Consider the following 15,042-nt stretch of genomic DNA (forward strand, 5'->3'; position numbering starts at 1 on the left):
TTCTAAGATTCATCACTATGGGTAAAAAGGAATTTATCCCCTCACCACTGTTGTGCATTGGAAAGTTTTACTCAAATGTTTTTGGCTGCTTAAGGAATACACCTTTCTTGGCCACCAAATCGTGAGGTGGGAGTGGAAACCAAAAACATCTTAAGGGTAGGGAGACTATCCTATGCATCAGGAGACCTCCTACCGGTTTTGTTGTATCTAATTAAATGGAAATGTGAATTTTCTTCTGAAAGCAGTTATCTGAAGGAAACATAGAATGGGGTTATTTTTGCTACAGAATATTTCTGCAAGCAGTAGGTTTAACCAGCTATTGGTTATAGCGTTAATTATACCGAGTGACCCAAACCTTACGTCCTCTCTCCCCCAGGACCCCTGGGGTTACCAGCGGTCAACCTGCAGTCACGTGACTCCAGCAGGTACCCGCCCCCACATCCAGGTGACGTCACGGGACCTGAGAGGGCGGGGCTACAGGGAGGAGGAATCAAAACAAAAACAGAAGCAAATCGGCTCCGGGGGCAGCGGCAGAAGCGGAGCGGGCTCGCGATCGACATTCAGGAGGTGGCCAAGAGGAGCCGAGCCCGGCGACCAGGCACGCAGGACGGAGAGAGGATGGTGTCACCCGTCACCGTGGTGAGCGCGAGCTTACGGTTGGAGTTTGCTGTTTATTTCTCAGCAGGCCGAGTGGAGGAGGGGTCATCCCCCATCCCCCCAATCCCCCCCCACCCCGGTCTCCCTGTCCCCCATCCCTAGTCCCCAATTCCCTATTTTCTGTCCGCTGTCCCTCATTTCCTATTCCCTGTCCCCCATCCCCAATCACCTATTCTGTGTCCCACATCCCCATCCCCATCCCCAATCCCTGTCCCCAATCCACTATTCCTCATCCCACATCCTTGTCCCCCATCCCCTATTTCCTGTCCAGCATCCTGGCCCCCCATCCCCTATTCCCATCCCATCTTGTCCCCTATTCCCTGTCCCACATCCTGGTCCCCCATTTCCTGTTCCTATTCCCTGCCCAACATTCCCATCCCTGTTCCTGTCCCCTATTCCCCATCCCAAATCACTGTCCTTGACTCCTATTCCCCATCCCACATTTCCATCCTCTATCCTCTATCCCCCATCCCTGTCCCACATCCCCTTTCCCCCATCCCTGTCCCACATCCCCACCCCCCCATTCCCCATCCCATTTCCATGCCCCCGATCCCTGCCCCTATTCCCTGTCCCACAATCCCATCACCTGTTCCTCGGCCTGTCCGCTATTCCCCGTCCTATATCCTCATTCCCTATTCCCCATCCCATATACCTGTCCCCCATCTCTGCCCCATCCCCCATTTCCTGATCCCATATCCACGCACCCGACCTTCATCCCCATCCCTCGTCCCACATCTCCATCCCCATTTCCCCATCCCATATTCCTGTTCCCCATCATTGCCCCTATTCCCTGCCCCCTATTCTCCATCCTACATCCCTGTTCCACATCCCCCATGCCCTATTACCCATCCCCTGTTCCCCATACCCACCCCTATTCCCGATCCCACAACCCCTATTCCCCATCCCATACCCCGTTTCCCCCTCCCTGCCCCTTTCCCGCATTCCCAATCCCCATCCTCTGTCCCACAACCCCATCCTCTATTCCCCATCCCATATCCCTGTTCCCCATCCTCGCCCCTATTCCCCATCCCACATCCTCATCCCCGAGTTCTATATCCCCATGCCCTGTTCCCCATGCCCTGTTCCCCATCCCATATCCTTGTTCACATTCCCACCCTTATTCCTCATCCCACAAACTCTATTCCCAATCCCCATCTCCCGTCCTATATCCCTGACCCCGATCCCACATCCATGCACCCCATCCTCATCCCCATCTCCCATCCCACATCCCCATCCCCTAGTCCCTGTCCCCATCACCCATTCCCGATCCCAATCTGTATCCTACATCCTTGCACTACATTCCCGCACCCATCTTTGTCCCCTGTCCCCTATCTCACATCCCTGTCCCACATCCCTATCCCTATACCCCATCTCCAAATACTGTTATCCCTGAAGCAGCCCCCATCCTCCAGATCACCCCATCACCTCGCCTTTTGTCTCCACAAGTTTCCACTGAGCCCAGCCTGACATAATGCCTCAGCCTGTCACCATGTCCTTCCAACCCACACATAGACTTGTGTGGTCTTGTGTCCCCTCGACCATTTCTTCATGGGCTCCTGCTGGTACAAATGTACAATACAACAATAATTTACTTGTGATTATAATTATCTTACAATGGATACTTCTTTGGGGTTTTTGTGTTGCTGAATCTGTCAAGGACCTGGAGTCAGGTTCAATGACAGCACTTTTTCAGAGTGTGTTTGCTGTAGAGTTAGGGATGGATCCTCTTCACAGGCTGCTGTATTTTTACAAGCATGCTTTTGGATCATTCTTTCCTAATAATAGGGTGTTACATAACAGAGAAAGTCAGATATGCATACTTCCCTGTGCTGCTGAAGGTACTGTAGAGAAATATTGCAAAGGATGGCTGTGGGAGGAAAAGTGAAGAAGGAAAAATCAACACAATTATATTTAGCTTTTTTTCAACAATACTAATTTATTCCTGAGGTACTTCCTCCATATCTGTGCCTTCGATTTCCACACTGTTTTAGTGACGATATATGTTTATCAAGATGAGCGATGTTAATAATGGGGAAGGTATCTAAGTGGAAGGCTCAAATAAACTTAACTCAATTCTGTCAAAAACCCTTGAATTTGTGGTACTTCAAAGTCAATTTATGTGGCAAGCAACTAAATTCTGTAATATTAGGTTAAAAGTTCTGCTTCTGTCCAAGATGGCAGCTCCTTGTAAGATAGTAATTTAATAAAAGAAATTAATGCAAGTCTTTATATTTAATTCATATGATGTTGGCATCACTGGCCTGGATCAGCATTTATTGTTCATTCCCAGTTACCCTTGAAATAGTGGTGTTGAGCTCCCTTCTTGATCTCTGCATCCACATGCTGTAGCTGGACCCACAATGCTGTTAAGGAGTGATTTCCAGGATTTTGACCCAGTGACAGAGAAGGAATGGTGATATATTTCTAAGTCAGGTTGGAGGCAAACTTATTATAAAAAATGGTATAAAAATGAGATTTTCATGAATTAATGCTTTTTAATTCAAAACAAATTAGATATTTGAATCAGTTTCACAACTGTTTGCTGTGTCTGTTCTCAATTGCTCAGGCATCTAAGATCTAACACTTAATGAACTCAAAGTTCTCTTGCCTGATTCTTAACTTAAGCCAGTGGCACAGCTGGTGTCAACCAATGCATAATGCTTTGGATGCTGGATATCTAAAAACAAAAAATGGTGGAAATATTCAGCATTTCTGGCAGCATCTGTAGAAAGCAAAACAGCATTAACATTGTGACAACAACTCTGTTTCTCTTCACAGAAGCTGCCTGATCTGCTGAGCTGAACACTTTTTTTCCTTTGTTTTATTTCATGTAGTTAGATAATACAATATCCTTTCATTTAGTATTAACATTTACAACAATGTAAATAAGTCATTGTATAGTGAAGTAATTGTGAAAAGAATTATTAAAAACGACTTAAGTTAGAGATTAAAATGATAGCATTGTATCTCTTAATATGCTTACGGTTCCAATGACCCCAGTGTTTGTTGCTGACAGAGATAGTAACCAGTGGTATTATATTTGGCATCATGTACTTGGGTTACTAACAGATTAATAAACCAAGAGATAAGTTGATGTAATTTCAAATTGGGGAGAAATAATACTGAAGTAATATTAGTTCAATGTATAATTCAGGAAATATTCTGCTAAGCCTTTATTGTAAATACCAAGGCCTTCAAACAATGTCACTAAATCTTCGGCAGCCTTCTTGCTGCAAACTGTCTTGTCTAAAATGACATTGAGAGTGGCCATTAACACTGCCATTGAGTGACATGTACTCACTAACATTCTGTTTGATTTGTTCCCCTTCTCTTGCTTGCTTCTCTTGTCACAGCCCTTTTGACTTAGACAGTAACATAAGAGTTGAATGCCAAAGAAATTGTTTTTTTTTTCAATCTCTGGGCATGAAATATATTGACATTTGTCCATCACCAACAACCCTTGAGAAAATGGCAGTGAGTTTCCTCCTGAACAGCTGCAGGTGTTATGGCTAAAATACAAACATGGAGCGTGTTGGGTAAGTAATCTAGGATTTTAATCTGGGTGATAATGAAGGAACGGTGATACATTTCCATATTAGGATAATGTATGCCTTAGGTGACAGCTCAAAGATGGTGGTGTTACCATGCAACTGCCATTTTTGTGTAGTTTGCAGATTTGGGAGGAACTATCAAAGCGCCTTAGCCACGCTCCAAAAGCTAGGGCTTCCAAATCAATCTGTTGGACCATAACGTGTTGTGTCATTTTAACTTTCTACACCCGAGTCCAATACCGGCACCTCCAAATCCTTAGCATGTTATGGCAGTCTATTCCTATAGATAGGACACACCATAGTTATGATACACCAATTGTAGAGGGGTGGATGTTTCAAATGCTGAATGTTTCTAGTAGGGTGCTTTACTCTAGCTGATGATCTTTGAAGGCATTGAAAGACGATTTAGCAATGAGGAACTTCTTCAACAGTCCTGGGCCTGTAGTGATTGAGCTTCAACGAGAACACCCTTTTCCTTAGTGCCTGCCAGGACTGCTGCAACTGAATTGATTTCCTCGACCCCATTTTATTGTTAGAGCTGCTTGTTACACACTAGGTTGACTGCTGTCCTGATATCAAATGCAGATGCAACATGACAAATGAGGTTAGTGCCATGTTTGGACAAGTCTGAATGAAATTTTGCACTGATGATTAAGAGTATTGTGATAAAGTGATAGTTGACAAGGTTGGATTAGCCTTGCCTTTATAGAAATGTCCAGTAAGGAAAGCTTGGCACGTTGGTGGAATGCATTTTATAGACAGTATATGAGAATACAATAATACACCATTATTGGATACTGAATCACCTGCACTTTTGTTCTGTGTTGAGCTTCTTGAACATAATTGTAGCTGCACTCATCCAAGTAATTGGTGAATATTCCATCAATTTTCAATCATGTTTTGCAGATACATTGACCTTCACCGTCTGAAAGGATAAAACCGGTAGGTGCATGGGAACACTACCACATTTGACTATCCTGACTTGAAGATGTGCAGTTGGTTTTTCTTCATCCCTGTGTCAAATTTCTGAACCTCCAACCTGATAGCAGTATGAGACACTAAACACAGTTAGCTGCAGGTCAAGAAGAATTCCCAGTACCACCATCTCAAGTACAATTCAGGATGAACACTGTTTTCTGACCTTCCTAGTAAGGTCGCCTCAGAAAGTAAACAGATAAACAAACCTTCTAGTTCCGAAACTTCAGTGAACAATTGTAGCCCTTTCTTTGGAGAGAAAACAAAGTTAACATTTCAGGTCCAAGGGCCACTGGACCCGAAATGTTAAATCTTGATTTCCCTCCACAGATGCTGCCAGATCTACTGAGTTTTTCCAGCAATTTCTGTTTTGTTTCTGATTTCCAGCATCTGTAGAGTTCTTTCAGCTTTTTTTCTAGTCCTTTTCTTTCTGGTTATCTTTACTTCTCATTTTTTTAGAAGTTTTTTACATTGCAGTGAGCTGAAGTATTGTACAGTTCAGTCGGCGAGAGGATAGCTATTCTTCTGTGTCAACTATTTACATCATTAAGCAGTTTTCTGTCTTAATGGCTGCATTACAACTATAATTTGAGAAATAACATCTTTTGAAATTATACCGTCGGATTGTTCGATCTAATATTCTTTCCTCAGCTGCTATCCAATTCACAAGGGAGGGGGAAATGGGAAAAGAGGGGCTTGGGGCACCAGCAGCTCTTCAGTATTTTAGTGAAACGCCTGTTCTTCCTGTGTGTGTCTTTGTGTGGATAACAACGTCTTCAAGCAGACTATTGCAGCCTTGCTCTGTGCAGCAAACCTGAAAGACTAGATTTGTTTCTGATCCCTATCTCAAGAGTGCTGAGACCATTTGCAGCAGCAATACCACCATTTTCGGTTTGATTAATTCCCCACATACTAGGAATTGAATTTGATATGTTCCTGATCTGTCAGTCTCTGTGTCATACTTAGGTAGTTAAAAATAAGTGAAAGTATTTCAGATCATTGTTTAATTCTTAAGTGGAGTTGTGTTTTTCATCTACAAAACAATTTGAGCTTAATAACTGGAATGGAGGAACATTCAGACTCTCTTGTAATCATTGTATTATAGAATGAGTCATTCTCATGTTGCTATTGTTTAGTTCGCAGTGATGGATTCAAACGATCTTTGGCAGAGTTCAGGTAATTGATTACTTGCCAGCCTTCTTATTTCTGAAAGGGAAGGCTCCCTAGTTCTTTTCCACGAGTCCTAACCTATTTGTACTTCTCAAAAGCTATTCGGATTGCTCTCCTTGGATTTGTGATATGACTACAGTAGACTAGGAACTGTTTATTTTGAGACAGCAGCACTTGAAGACAAACATTTGGATTCATGTCCCTTATCGCTGTTACTGCCTGTAATCAGATTTGAAACTGGCTGTTTATGGTACATTCACTGAGAGGAGGTAAGTAACTCTGTTATAGCCTGCATCTGTGGCACTCCATTAAAGTTCAGACTTTATTTGAGGTCTACCTTCATCCCTCAGCCACAGCTTTGCATTTCAGTTCTTGGCATATTCAGGTGAAATTAAGGCTTGTTCCCTCTCTTGTTCTCTTGCAGAAACTTGTGAGGCAGAATTTTCCCCGTTGGCGAAAAATTAAGTGGTTTAATGGAGCAATTAGCTATAAAGTAAAATCAGTTCCTTACAGCCAACTGAGAGACAGATTTCCATCTGACCAGTCTGGTCTTGATCTAGGCCCAGTTTCCAGAAGTAGACAATAATTTATTCCATTAGCACCCACTCCCAAGTTATAATTCTTTACTGTGGAAGGCTTTTCAAACAGATCATTTTGGTCTCTCCATTGCACACAATCAGGAGGATGAGATTGGTAATCTTCTCCCTAGTACTCTTTTTGGAAACCAGCTATTAGAATGTAGTAAAGAGGGTCACAGGGTCACCTCTCTTTTGCTGACTCTGTTGCTCTTTTAACAGGTATATAGTCCACAGTGCGGTGGTGAATTGTAGGTTGTAAATTGTGTGGTGTCCCAAAACTCTAACAATATATATATATATTATATATATAAAATGTCTGATACATGTGCACCCTATGGAGTCAAGGATATTAACAAGGGACATGTGAAATATCTGAGAACTTTAACTCAGGATATTCCTTGGATTCTTGTTGTTAATTTGCAGGACTGCCTATCCAACAGTACTGGATTAACAGAAATTTCCTCCCATTAGACTTTGAGATGAACAAATCCATTGACTTTGGGTCCCCCCACTAAATTCTATTCCCTTCCTACCGACTCCATCCCTCTTTCTGGCAATGGTCTAAGGTTAAATCAGACTGTATGTAACCTTGGTTGCATATTTCGCCCTAGGTGAGATTTTATCCACTAATTTTGCCATCTCTGAGGCCATCTATTTCTCCTTCGTGACATCTCTATTTGTCTGGCTGTCTTTTCTCTTAAGACACTTCTTTAAGCCTACCTCTTCATCCAAACTTGGCCACCTGACCTAAAATCAGCTCATGTGGTTTAGCGTTTGAGTTTGCTTTATAATATTCTTGTAAAGTTGCTTGGGAACTTTTTTATGTTAAAGGCAAAATATAAGTGCAATTTGTTGTTATCAGAATGAATTCAGCTATACCATGTAATGCAAAATCTCCAAGCCCTATTGGAAACATTTTGTCACCCCATCTCTCTTTTGAGCAGTTTCTTACTGCTCAGTAATAAGCAATATCATTATACTGCTTATTACTAAGCAGGATAATGAATGAGTTAGTAGATTGAGTGATACATTGCATTATCATTTATTTGATGAATATTTAATATAAACATATACTTATTGGATATAAGTATCCTTTCTTACTATAAAAGATCATACTTATTTGAATCTGTCAATCTTAATTCTATTTATTATGCATATGTAAACTTTAGCATAAATTGGCATTGAGGTGTGGCATTTTATTTTATTGAAAGAAGCTGCAACAATGGCTGGTATGGGAGATGAAATGCTACTCTGAAGTTGAGATTAGATCTGTTTTTGAGGTAAAGGAAATGGAGTTTTACTTTGCATGTATTATGTCTTTTAATTGTGGAATCTTGGTGGTACAACATAAAGGGAACCTTACTCTCTGCATCTAATCATGCTGTATCTGCCCTGGGACAGAATGAATATGATAATGAGAAAAAGGACAATGGAGCAATGCAACTTTGTAGCAATGCAGCGAGTGGCAGAAATTCTCATTTCCATCCATCGTGACTCTCCTTTGTATAAATAGCACAGCCTATAAGAGAACCAAATATTGTTCTAGTTTGCTGTAGGCATGTTCTGCATGTTCCAGTATATTGAATTAAATATTCAACTTTCATTCTGAGATTGAAGTGCAAACATTGGAGAAAACTCTATGTTGTTTTCAGAAAAAATGTTGCTGAAATTATCCACTCTGGAATCCATTCAAAGCTATGCTTCGTAACAAGTCTTCTTGATAATTTTGCTATTTAAAGTAATTCTGATGTGCACTAGACATTTTTTCTTTGATTTCACACTCAACAGCCAGAACAGATTTCATATGAGAAGGACTCGATTCTCAGTAAACTAGAACTTCAACTTCAGTAGGGCAGTAGATGAAAAAATGACCATTGAAGAAAGGAGACATTTCTTTTCTCACTCATTTTAGAGAGTGAATACTAGAGGAGTACAAAAACAGGTATCACTTGAGACTGGTATTAAGACAGTGTGGGAGAGTGGCATAAAATGATGGCTATCAAAATTGGCATTGGCAGCCAATTTAATTTAGCTTGTGAGAAATTAAAACTGATTGGAACTCTCCGGTTCAGGTGTCACTGTGAAATATGAATGAGGTTGAATGCAAAGGGAAAATAAGAGCCACTATGGACTGGCATTACTCCAAGTTTTTATTTATACGCCTCAGGCATGAAAGCTGTGGGAGCAATTAACTAAACAACTTGACAGTGGAAAGCTTTGCACTACTATGTAAATTTTTGGATAGAAAAAATAGAAAATCAACACAAACTGTTGGCAAAAGCCTCTTTAAGTAGCCAGTGAATCTGTGTGTTAACCATTCTGAGTGGAAGAGGGTTAACTGATGTTTTTGTTTGGTTCCATGGTTTTGTAAGTGCATGAAATCATATGACATTCCCCCAAGCCGGTACTGAAACTTTAGATTGCACAGACAGCTGACAAGCAGCAGGCTGCCTTGTGCTTCCTGTGAAGGTAATCTTGGTACATAGAGGACTTGAGCAGTCAGCAATTTCTCATTGAAGAGAAGGACAATATGATATCCCTGGAAAAAAAAATAGCTGAAGGGAGCTGAAGAAAGACTGAAATGGTGAATATTTACTGTTCTGAGGACTTGTGTTCTGTGTCAGCCTGCAGCATTATTATTAAATGATGGCTCCTAATAGGCAATGCTGGAGAGCTTTGTATTGTCGTCGTTTCTCCCCCCCCCCCCCCCCCCCCCCCCCCCCCGCCTCCTTAAATCTTGAAAGTGCCTTAGAACATTGAATGATTGGACTACAGTTACACAGATGGGACCACTTTGCGATAATGACCCCATATATGTGTAATGGCAGTTGACTATTGTCAAGATCAAGATGGATCATATCTCATCCTTGACAGGGTGACTGGATCGTGATCACAAACTGTAATTATTTTGGCATTTCTTCCCTCTTAGCCCAATAGTGAGGAGCTTACAAAGCTCTAACCACTGCCCAGGTTGAGATCAGCACACCTTAAGATTGGATTGGAAGTGTTAGATTGTGAACAATTTTGGTTGTGCTTTCTCAAGACTCTCCGATGGAGGCACAAAGTCAGAAAAAAATGCTAGTAAGTCAGAAAGGAGTTGTTAAGTATCACAAAGTATGGGTTTTACAAATCTACAGAGTTCAGATGGAGGGAAGATTGATGGGGTAAGATGTTCCACAATCTGAGGACCTAGCAATGAATGAATTCTAAAAGGAGACAGAGAGTGATAACTCTCTATTTTCAGCACAACAAGGAAGAGAGGTAAATTGGATGGTATATTTGCAGCTCAGGAAGAACACAAGCAGGGAGTTTAATGTGGTAATGACCATAGTAGTATCTACAATGTAAAGACTAGATAGGTTGCAGAAAATGTTCTTAGAATTAGCCAAACAAAAGCTGGTATTTAACTATACAGATTTCAATATCATGACTGACTGACTGACTGTGTCTTTCTCTCTCTTTTTACTATCATCTTTAGGTTAAAAACGAGGGACCCAAGTTAGTGCCTTTCTTTAAGGCCACATGCGTATATTTTGTCCTCTGGCTGCCAACCTCGAGCCCATCGTGGTTCAGTGCACTGATTAAATGCCTGCCAATCTTCTGTCTTTGGGTATTCTTGCTGGCACATGGAATCAACTTTCTGGGGACACGCTCCAATGCAAGGAAGATCTTGGCAGGCCTGATTTTTTCTGCTCTGGGAGATGCTTTTCTTATATGGCAAGAACAAGGATATTTTGTTCACGGTGAGTGGATATGATGTGCATTGTTATAATCAGTGCCACACGTGCTGCAGTTGAGTATTGAATCAATGAAACTTTTTCTCCTTGACTATTTTCTAGAATTTGAGGTACTGTGTCAAGGGTAGTGTCTCCATGCTTGCACTGGTGGTATGAGATTCCCCTGTACTGGTACTGAAGATGTGAGGTCCTAGCATCTACAGTATACAGATTCTGAGAGATCCTAGTATCTCTGTACTGATGCTGTGAGATGCTGGTGCTACTATGTTGGTGTGGTGAAATCCTGGTTCCAGTACTAATGATATGTTCTCTCAAGATAATTAGAATAGGACTAGGTCATTCAGCACTTGTAGCTTTCAGCAAAATAATGGCTTATCCTATTGTAACCCTAACACCACTTTCCTGCCTGCATCCCACCCTTATAATCTTGATTCTCTTCAACTGGGTTTTGAATTTATCCAATGATACAACCTCCATTGCTGTCTGGGAAAGATAATTAAAAAATTTAATGATCATCTGAGAGAAGAATTTTTTTTGTTATCTCAGTCTTAAATAGAGACTTGATGTTTCTAAACTGTATTCCCTAATGCAGTTGCTAAGCTGTGAATTTAGTTTGCAGACGTCTCGTCTCTAACCTAGGTGACAACCTCAGTGCTGTGGAGCCTCCTGTGAAGTGCTGCTGTACTGTCGGTTGGAATTTATTTGGTTTCGTTCCCAGTGTTTCCGGTTGTTGGTTCCAGTTGTTCATTGCAGTGAATGGTATATTGGCTCTAGGCCAATATGTTTATTGATGGACTCTGTCGATGAGTGTCAACTTCTAGGAATTCTCTGGCTGTCCTCTGTTTCGCTTGTCCCATTATTATTGTGTTGTGCGTAGAAGCTTAGTGCTGATCTACAGACTCCATCAGTAAACACATTGACCTGGACCCAAGATGCCGACCACTGCAACGAGCAACCAGAAGCAGTGGGAATGAAACCAAATAAGTTCCAACCGACATAGTACAGTAGCACTTCACAGGATGCTCCAAGCACTGAGGATGTCACCTAGAAAAGGAACAAAACTCCTCCAAACCAGATTCACAGCTCTGCGAACATATTCACAACAACTGCAACCGGCACCTGCGCTACAAATCTTTTCACAAACCTCTCATTCCTAATTCTAGATTTTGTCTGTCAAGCCTCCTAAGTATCTTGAATATTTCAATAAAACCTTTCTAAACTCCAATGAAAATAGACTCAAACGACTTAACCTTTCCTCATAAAACAACGCCTTCATCCCGGGAATTAGTCTAGTGAACCTTTTTTGAATGTCTTTCAATGCGAGCATATCTTTCATTAAGTTAGGAGAGGAAAACTGTACACATGCTCTAAATGTGCCATGCGTTGTTCTAGCAAGACTTACTAACTTTTAGAATCCAATTTCTTAACCATAATTTTTCTTTCACAAAGCCATTATGACTCAGCCTGATTATATAATGATGGTTCAGATTTCCTACTAATTTCTTAGAAATGGATTCCAGCATTTTCCAAAATCATATTTTGGACTAACTGACTTTTTTAGTTTGCTGTATACCGTGCTGTTTCCATCCTTCCCTCAATACAAGTGTTACATTTGCAATGTTTCAATGTGCTGGATATATTGGTTGTATTCTTCTACTCTGTCAGCAGATGTTTTTTTTAAATTGAAGAATGCAGGCTATGAGGTCTAAGGGACAGGATAACATTTTGTCTCACAACTTCTTCCTGTATTTCTTTCTCAAATGATGAATGTTTTAAGATTGCACTGTTGGTTTTCTACTCTTGAGATGATTTTTGTGTCTTTCACTGTCAAACCAAGTGCAAGTACTTGGTCAAATTCTCATAAATTTAGCTTTCCTTTTTTTATATAGATACTTACTTTCTAATCAACGTAACTTTAGAACAAGTTGGACTTGAACCTGGGCCTTCTCTATCAGAGATAGGAACACTACCTTTGTGCTGCACGAGCCCTCGTGTATACTTGTAGAAATTTCTACCATCTGGTTTTGTATTTCTTGCTAGTCATCACTCATACTCTATTTTATTCAGTTTTTTACTTTTTATTCTTTGCTGGCTGTAATATTCTAATCTTCGCACTCTTGTATGCCTTTTCTTCCAATTTTATATGCTTTAACTTTTTTTATATTGCTCATCTTTTACATGAAGTCTTATTTTTCAATGGAATATATCTTTAAGATTTATGAAATGTCTCCTAAAATGCCTTCTACTGCTTCTTTGTCTTACTATATGTTCCGTCTATTCTAACCACATCTGTCTTCATACCTTTTGTTAATTACCTCTTTATATGTTTAAGACATTAGTTTCAGAACCAAGATTCTCTCCGTCAAAAGCAATGTGAAATTTTATTATGATCATATTTGCCTCTAGGTTCCCGTACTGATGTTATAGATTCATTTATGGCACAGATAGATGCCATTTAGCCCATCAGGTTACTGTTAGATCCCCATTTCGTTGATCGCATTTCTCTGGATAGCCAGATGGAAGATCCTGAGGTAAGCAATCAGCAGCGCTAAGGAGTGGGTGAGCAGAGGACCCTGACAGTCAGTAGCACCTGGTGAAGCAGGTGACCGGTAGACACGAAACAGACATTTTGAAAGAATTACTGAGCAATGGCATCACATGAAACCTGTAGGGTGATTGGCTAGTGAGTGATTGCTCGAGGAGAGTGTGTAAGTAGCTGGACATTATATAATTCCATGTTTTTAACAAAATTACTAAGAAGTAAAGATCTGTTTTATTACTAAATTACATTTTTACAGTAAGTGGTAAGGTAAATAACATTAAATGTATTAAATGTTTTACAAATAAAATTAAAAAGTAATAATTAACCTTTCTCTGGAGGAATAGACCCATGGGAAAACAGTAGAGTGGAGGATAAATATGCCTGGTTTGAATAAACATATCAAACTATGATATTGCTGATTGATTGATTGTTGAGTAATTGTGTTTAAGTGCTGAAATGGAGAAAAACTTAATTTTTTTAAGCCACATGTAGTTATCTAGTTTGTTGTTATTTAAAAGACTCTAGAAAAGAAGTGTGAATTTAGCGATTTCATTATTTATTTTATTCAGAAGTGATAAAATTTGTTAGAGTCTGAGGTTTAAGTTAGTACTGTAAATGGTAGTGAAAAGAGACATTAATGTATTTAATAACTAATTACTTATTTAAGGCCCAAAGTTGACAGGGCAAGTAGTGCATTGTAATTGCAAAGTTTAGGAACTCATGGACCTCAGCTTTGGCTCAGAGGTTGATTTGGGCGTCAAACTATAGATTTTGTACATCATGGTAGGAGAAAACTACTTTATTCCAAGAAGTGGTCACAATCGTTAGGGTCTTTGTTCCCTGAGGTTGTGACTGTGTGTGAGGCATATAGGAGGACAGGCTTGCAGAAGTGTCAGCTTTTGTAATTGTTCAACAGGTTTGAGGTTCTTTCAGTTGTTTGAATGGTAATGAGGGCCACAGGGTGGATTAGCGAACTGACCATGGCACCATAGTATAGGAAACCATTCAAGTGGGGGTAAACAAAGGTGAATGTATTAGTAGTAAGGACAGTATCATGATGGGGAATTGACACTACAGGGAAGAGTGAAAGTTCAGAAGGCTATGTTGCTGCCCGGTGCCAAATTCCAGGATACTTGCTCAAGGCTGAAGAGGAACTTGTTTTGGGACGGAGAGAATACAGTCATCCTGGTCATGAACCAATAACAGGCTTGACGAGGAAAGATTACAACGTAGTTATTATGAGGAGCAAGGGGACCTCAAAAGTAATTACATCTTTTGAGGGCAAACAAGATTAGAAAAATGAATATGATGCTCAAAGACTGATGTGGGGAAAAATGGGTTCTGGTTTCTGGGGCATTAGCACCAATTCTGAGGGGAATTGAGGGCTGTATGTTTGGGATGGTTTACTCTGAAACAATACTTCCACTAATGTTTTAGTGACTCTCATTATGAGTCAAGTAGGGTGGATTTCTTTTTCTTGTATATTTTATTGAAAAAAATCTTTCCTTTTTTATACAGAAAAAAACCACAAACCAAAAAAAAGCTATTAAACTACGAAGATAGAGAAAAGTGGGAATATCGCACTATTGTGTTATATTACAATAACGTTAACAATAAACTGCCTACTATTCTCCAGGTTGTAGTCAACTCTTATTTACTTAACTTAAACCAAACTAACACAAACTTAAATTAAATAGAATAGCATTAAATTAAATTTCAATCCACCAAAATTAAATTACACGACATTGTACTATATTACATTTACTCCACTCGCCACACTTCCACCAAGGCTGCCATCCATGGGGGCAACAGTGATTATACCCATATTTACT

General features: G+C 40.3%; 1 protein-coding gene across 2 annotated transcripts in view; it reads left to right on the plus strand.

The window, feature by feature from the left end:
* The first annotated feature begins 475 nt into the window (after nt 1–475).
* Nucleotides 476–15,042, plus strand: part of tmem86a (transmembrane protein 86A) — a 32,870-nt gene continuing 18,303 nt past the window's right edge. For both annotated transcript variants that reach the window (XR_011963717.1, XM_072592156.1), the window contains exons 1-2: nt 476–639; nt 10,410–10,674. Coding sequence is in view for 1 of the 2 variants with exons in the window: in XM_072592156.1 (XP_072448257.1) it covers nt 619–639; nt 10,410–10,674 (286 nt within the window). In the remaining variant the exon portion in view is untranslated. The remainder of the gene's footprint in view (nt 640–10,409; nt 10,675–15,042) is intronic.

This window comes from Chiloscyllium punctatum, chromosome 22, assembly GCF_047496795.1.
Source record: "Chiloscyllium punctatum isolate Juve2018m chromosome 22, sChiPun1.3, whole genome shotgun sequence".
Classification (NCBI taxonomy): domain Eukaryota; kingdom Metazoa; phylum Chordata; class Chondrichthyes; order Orectolobiformes; family Hemiscylliidae; genus Chiloscyllium; species Chiloscyllium punctatum.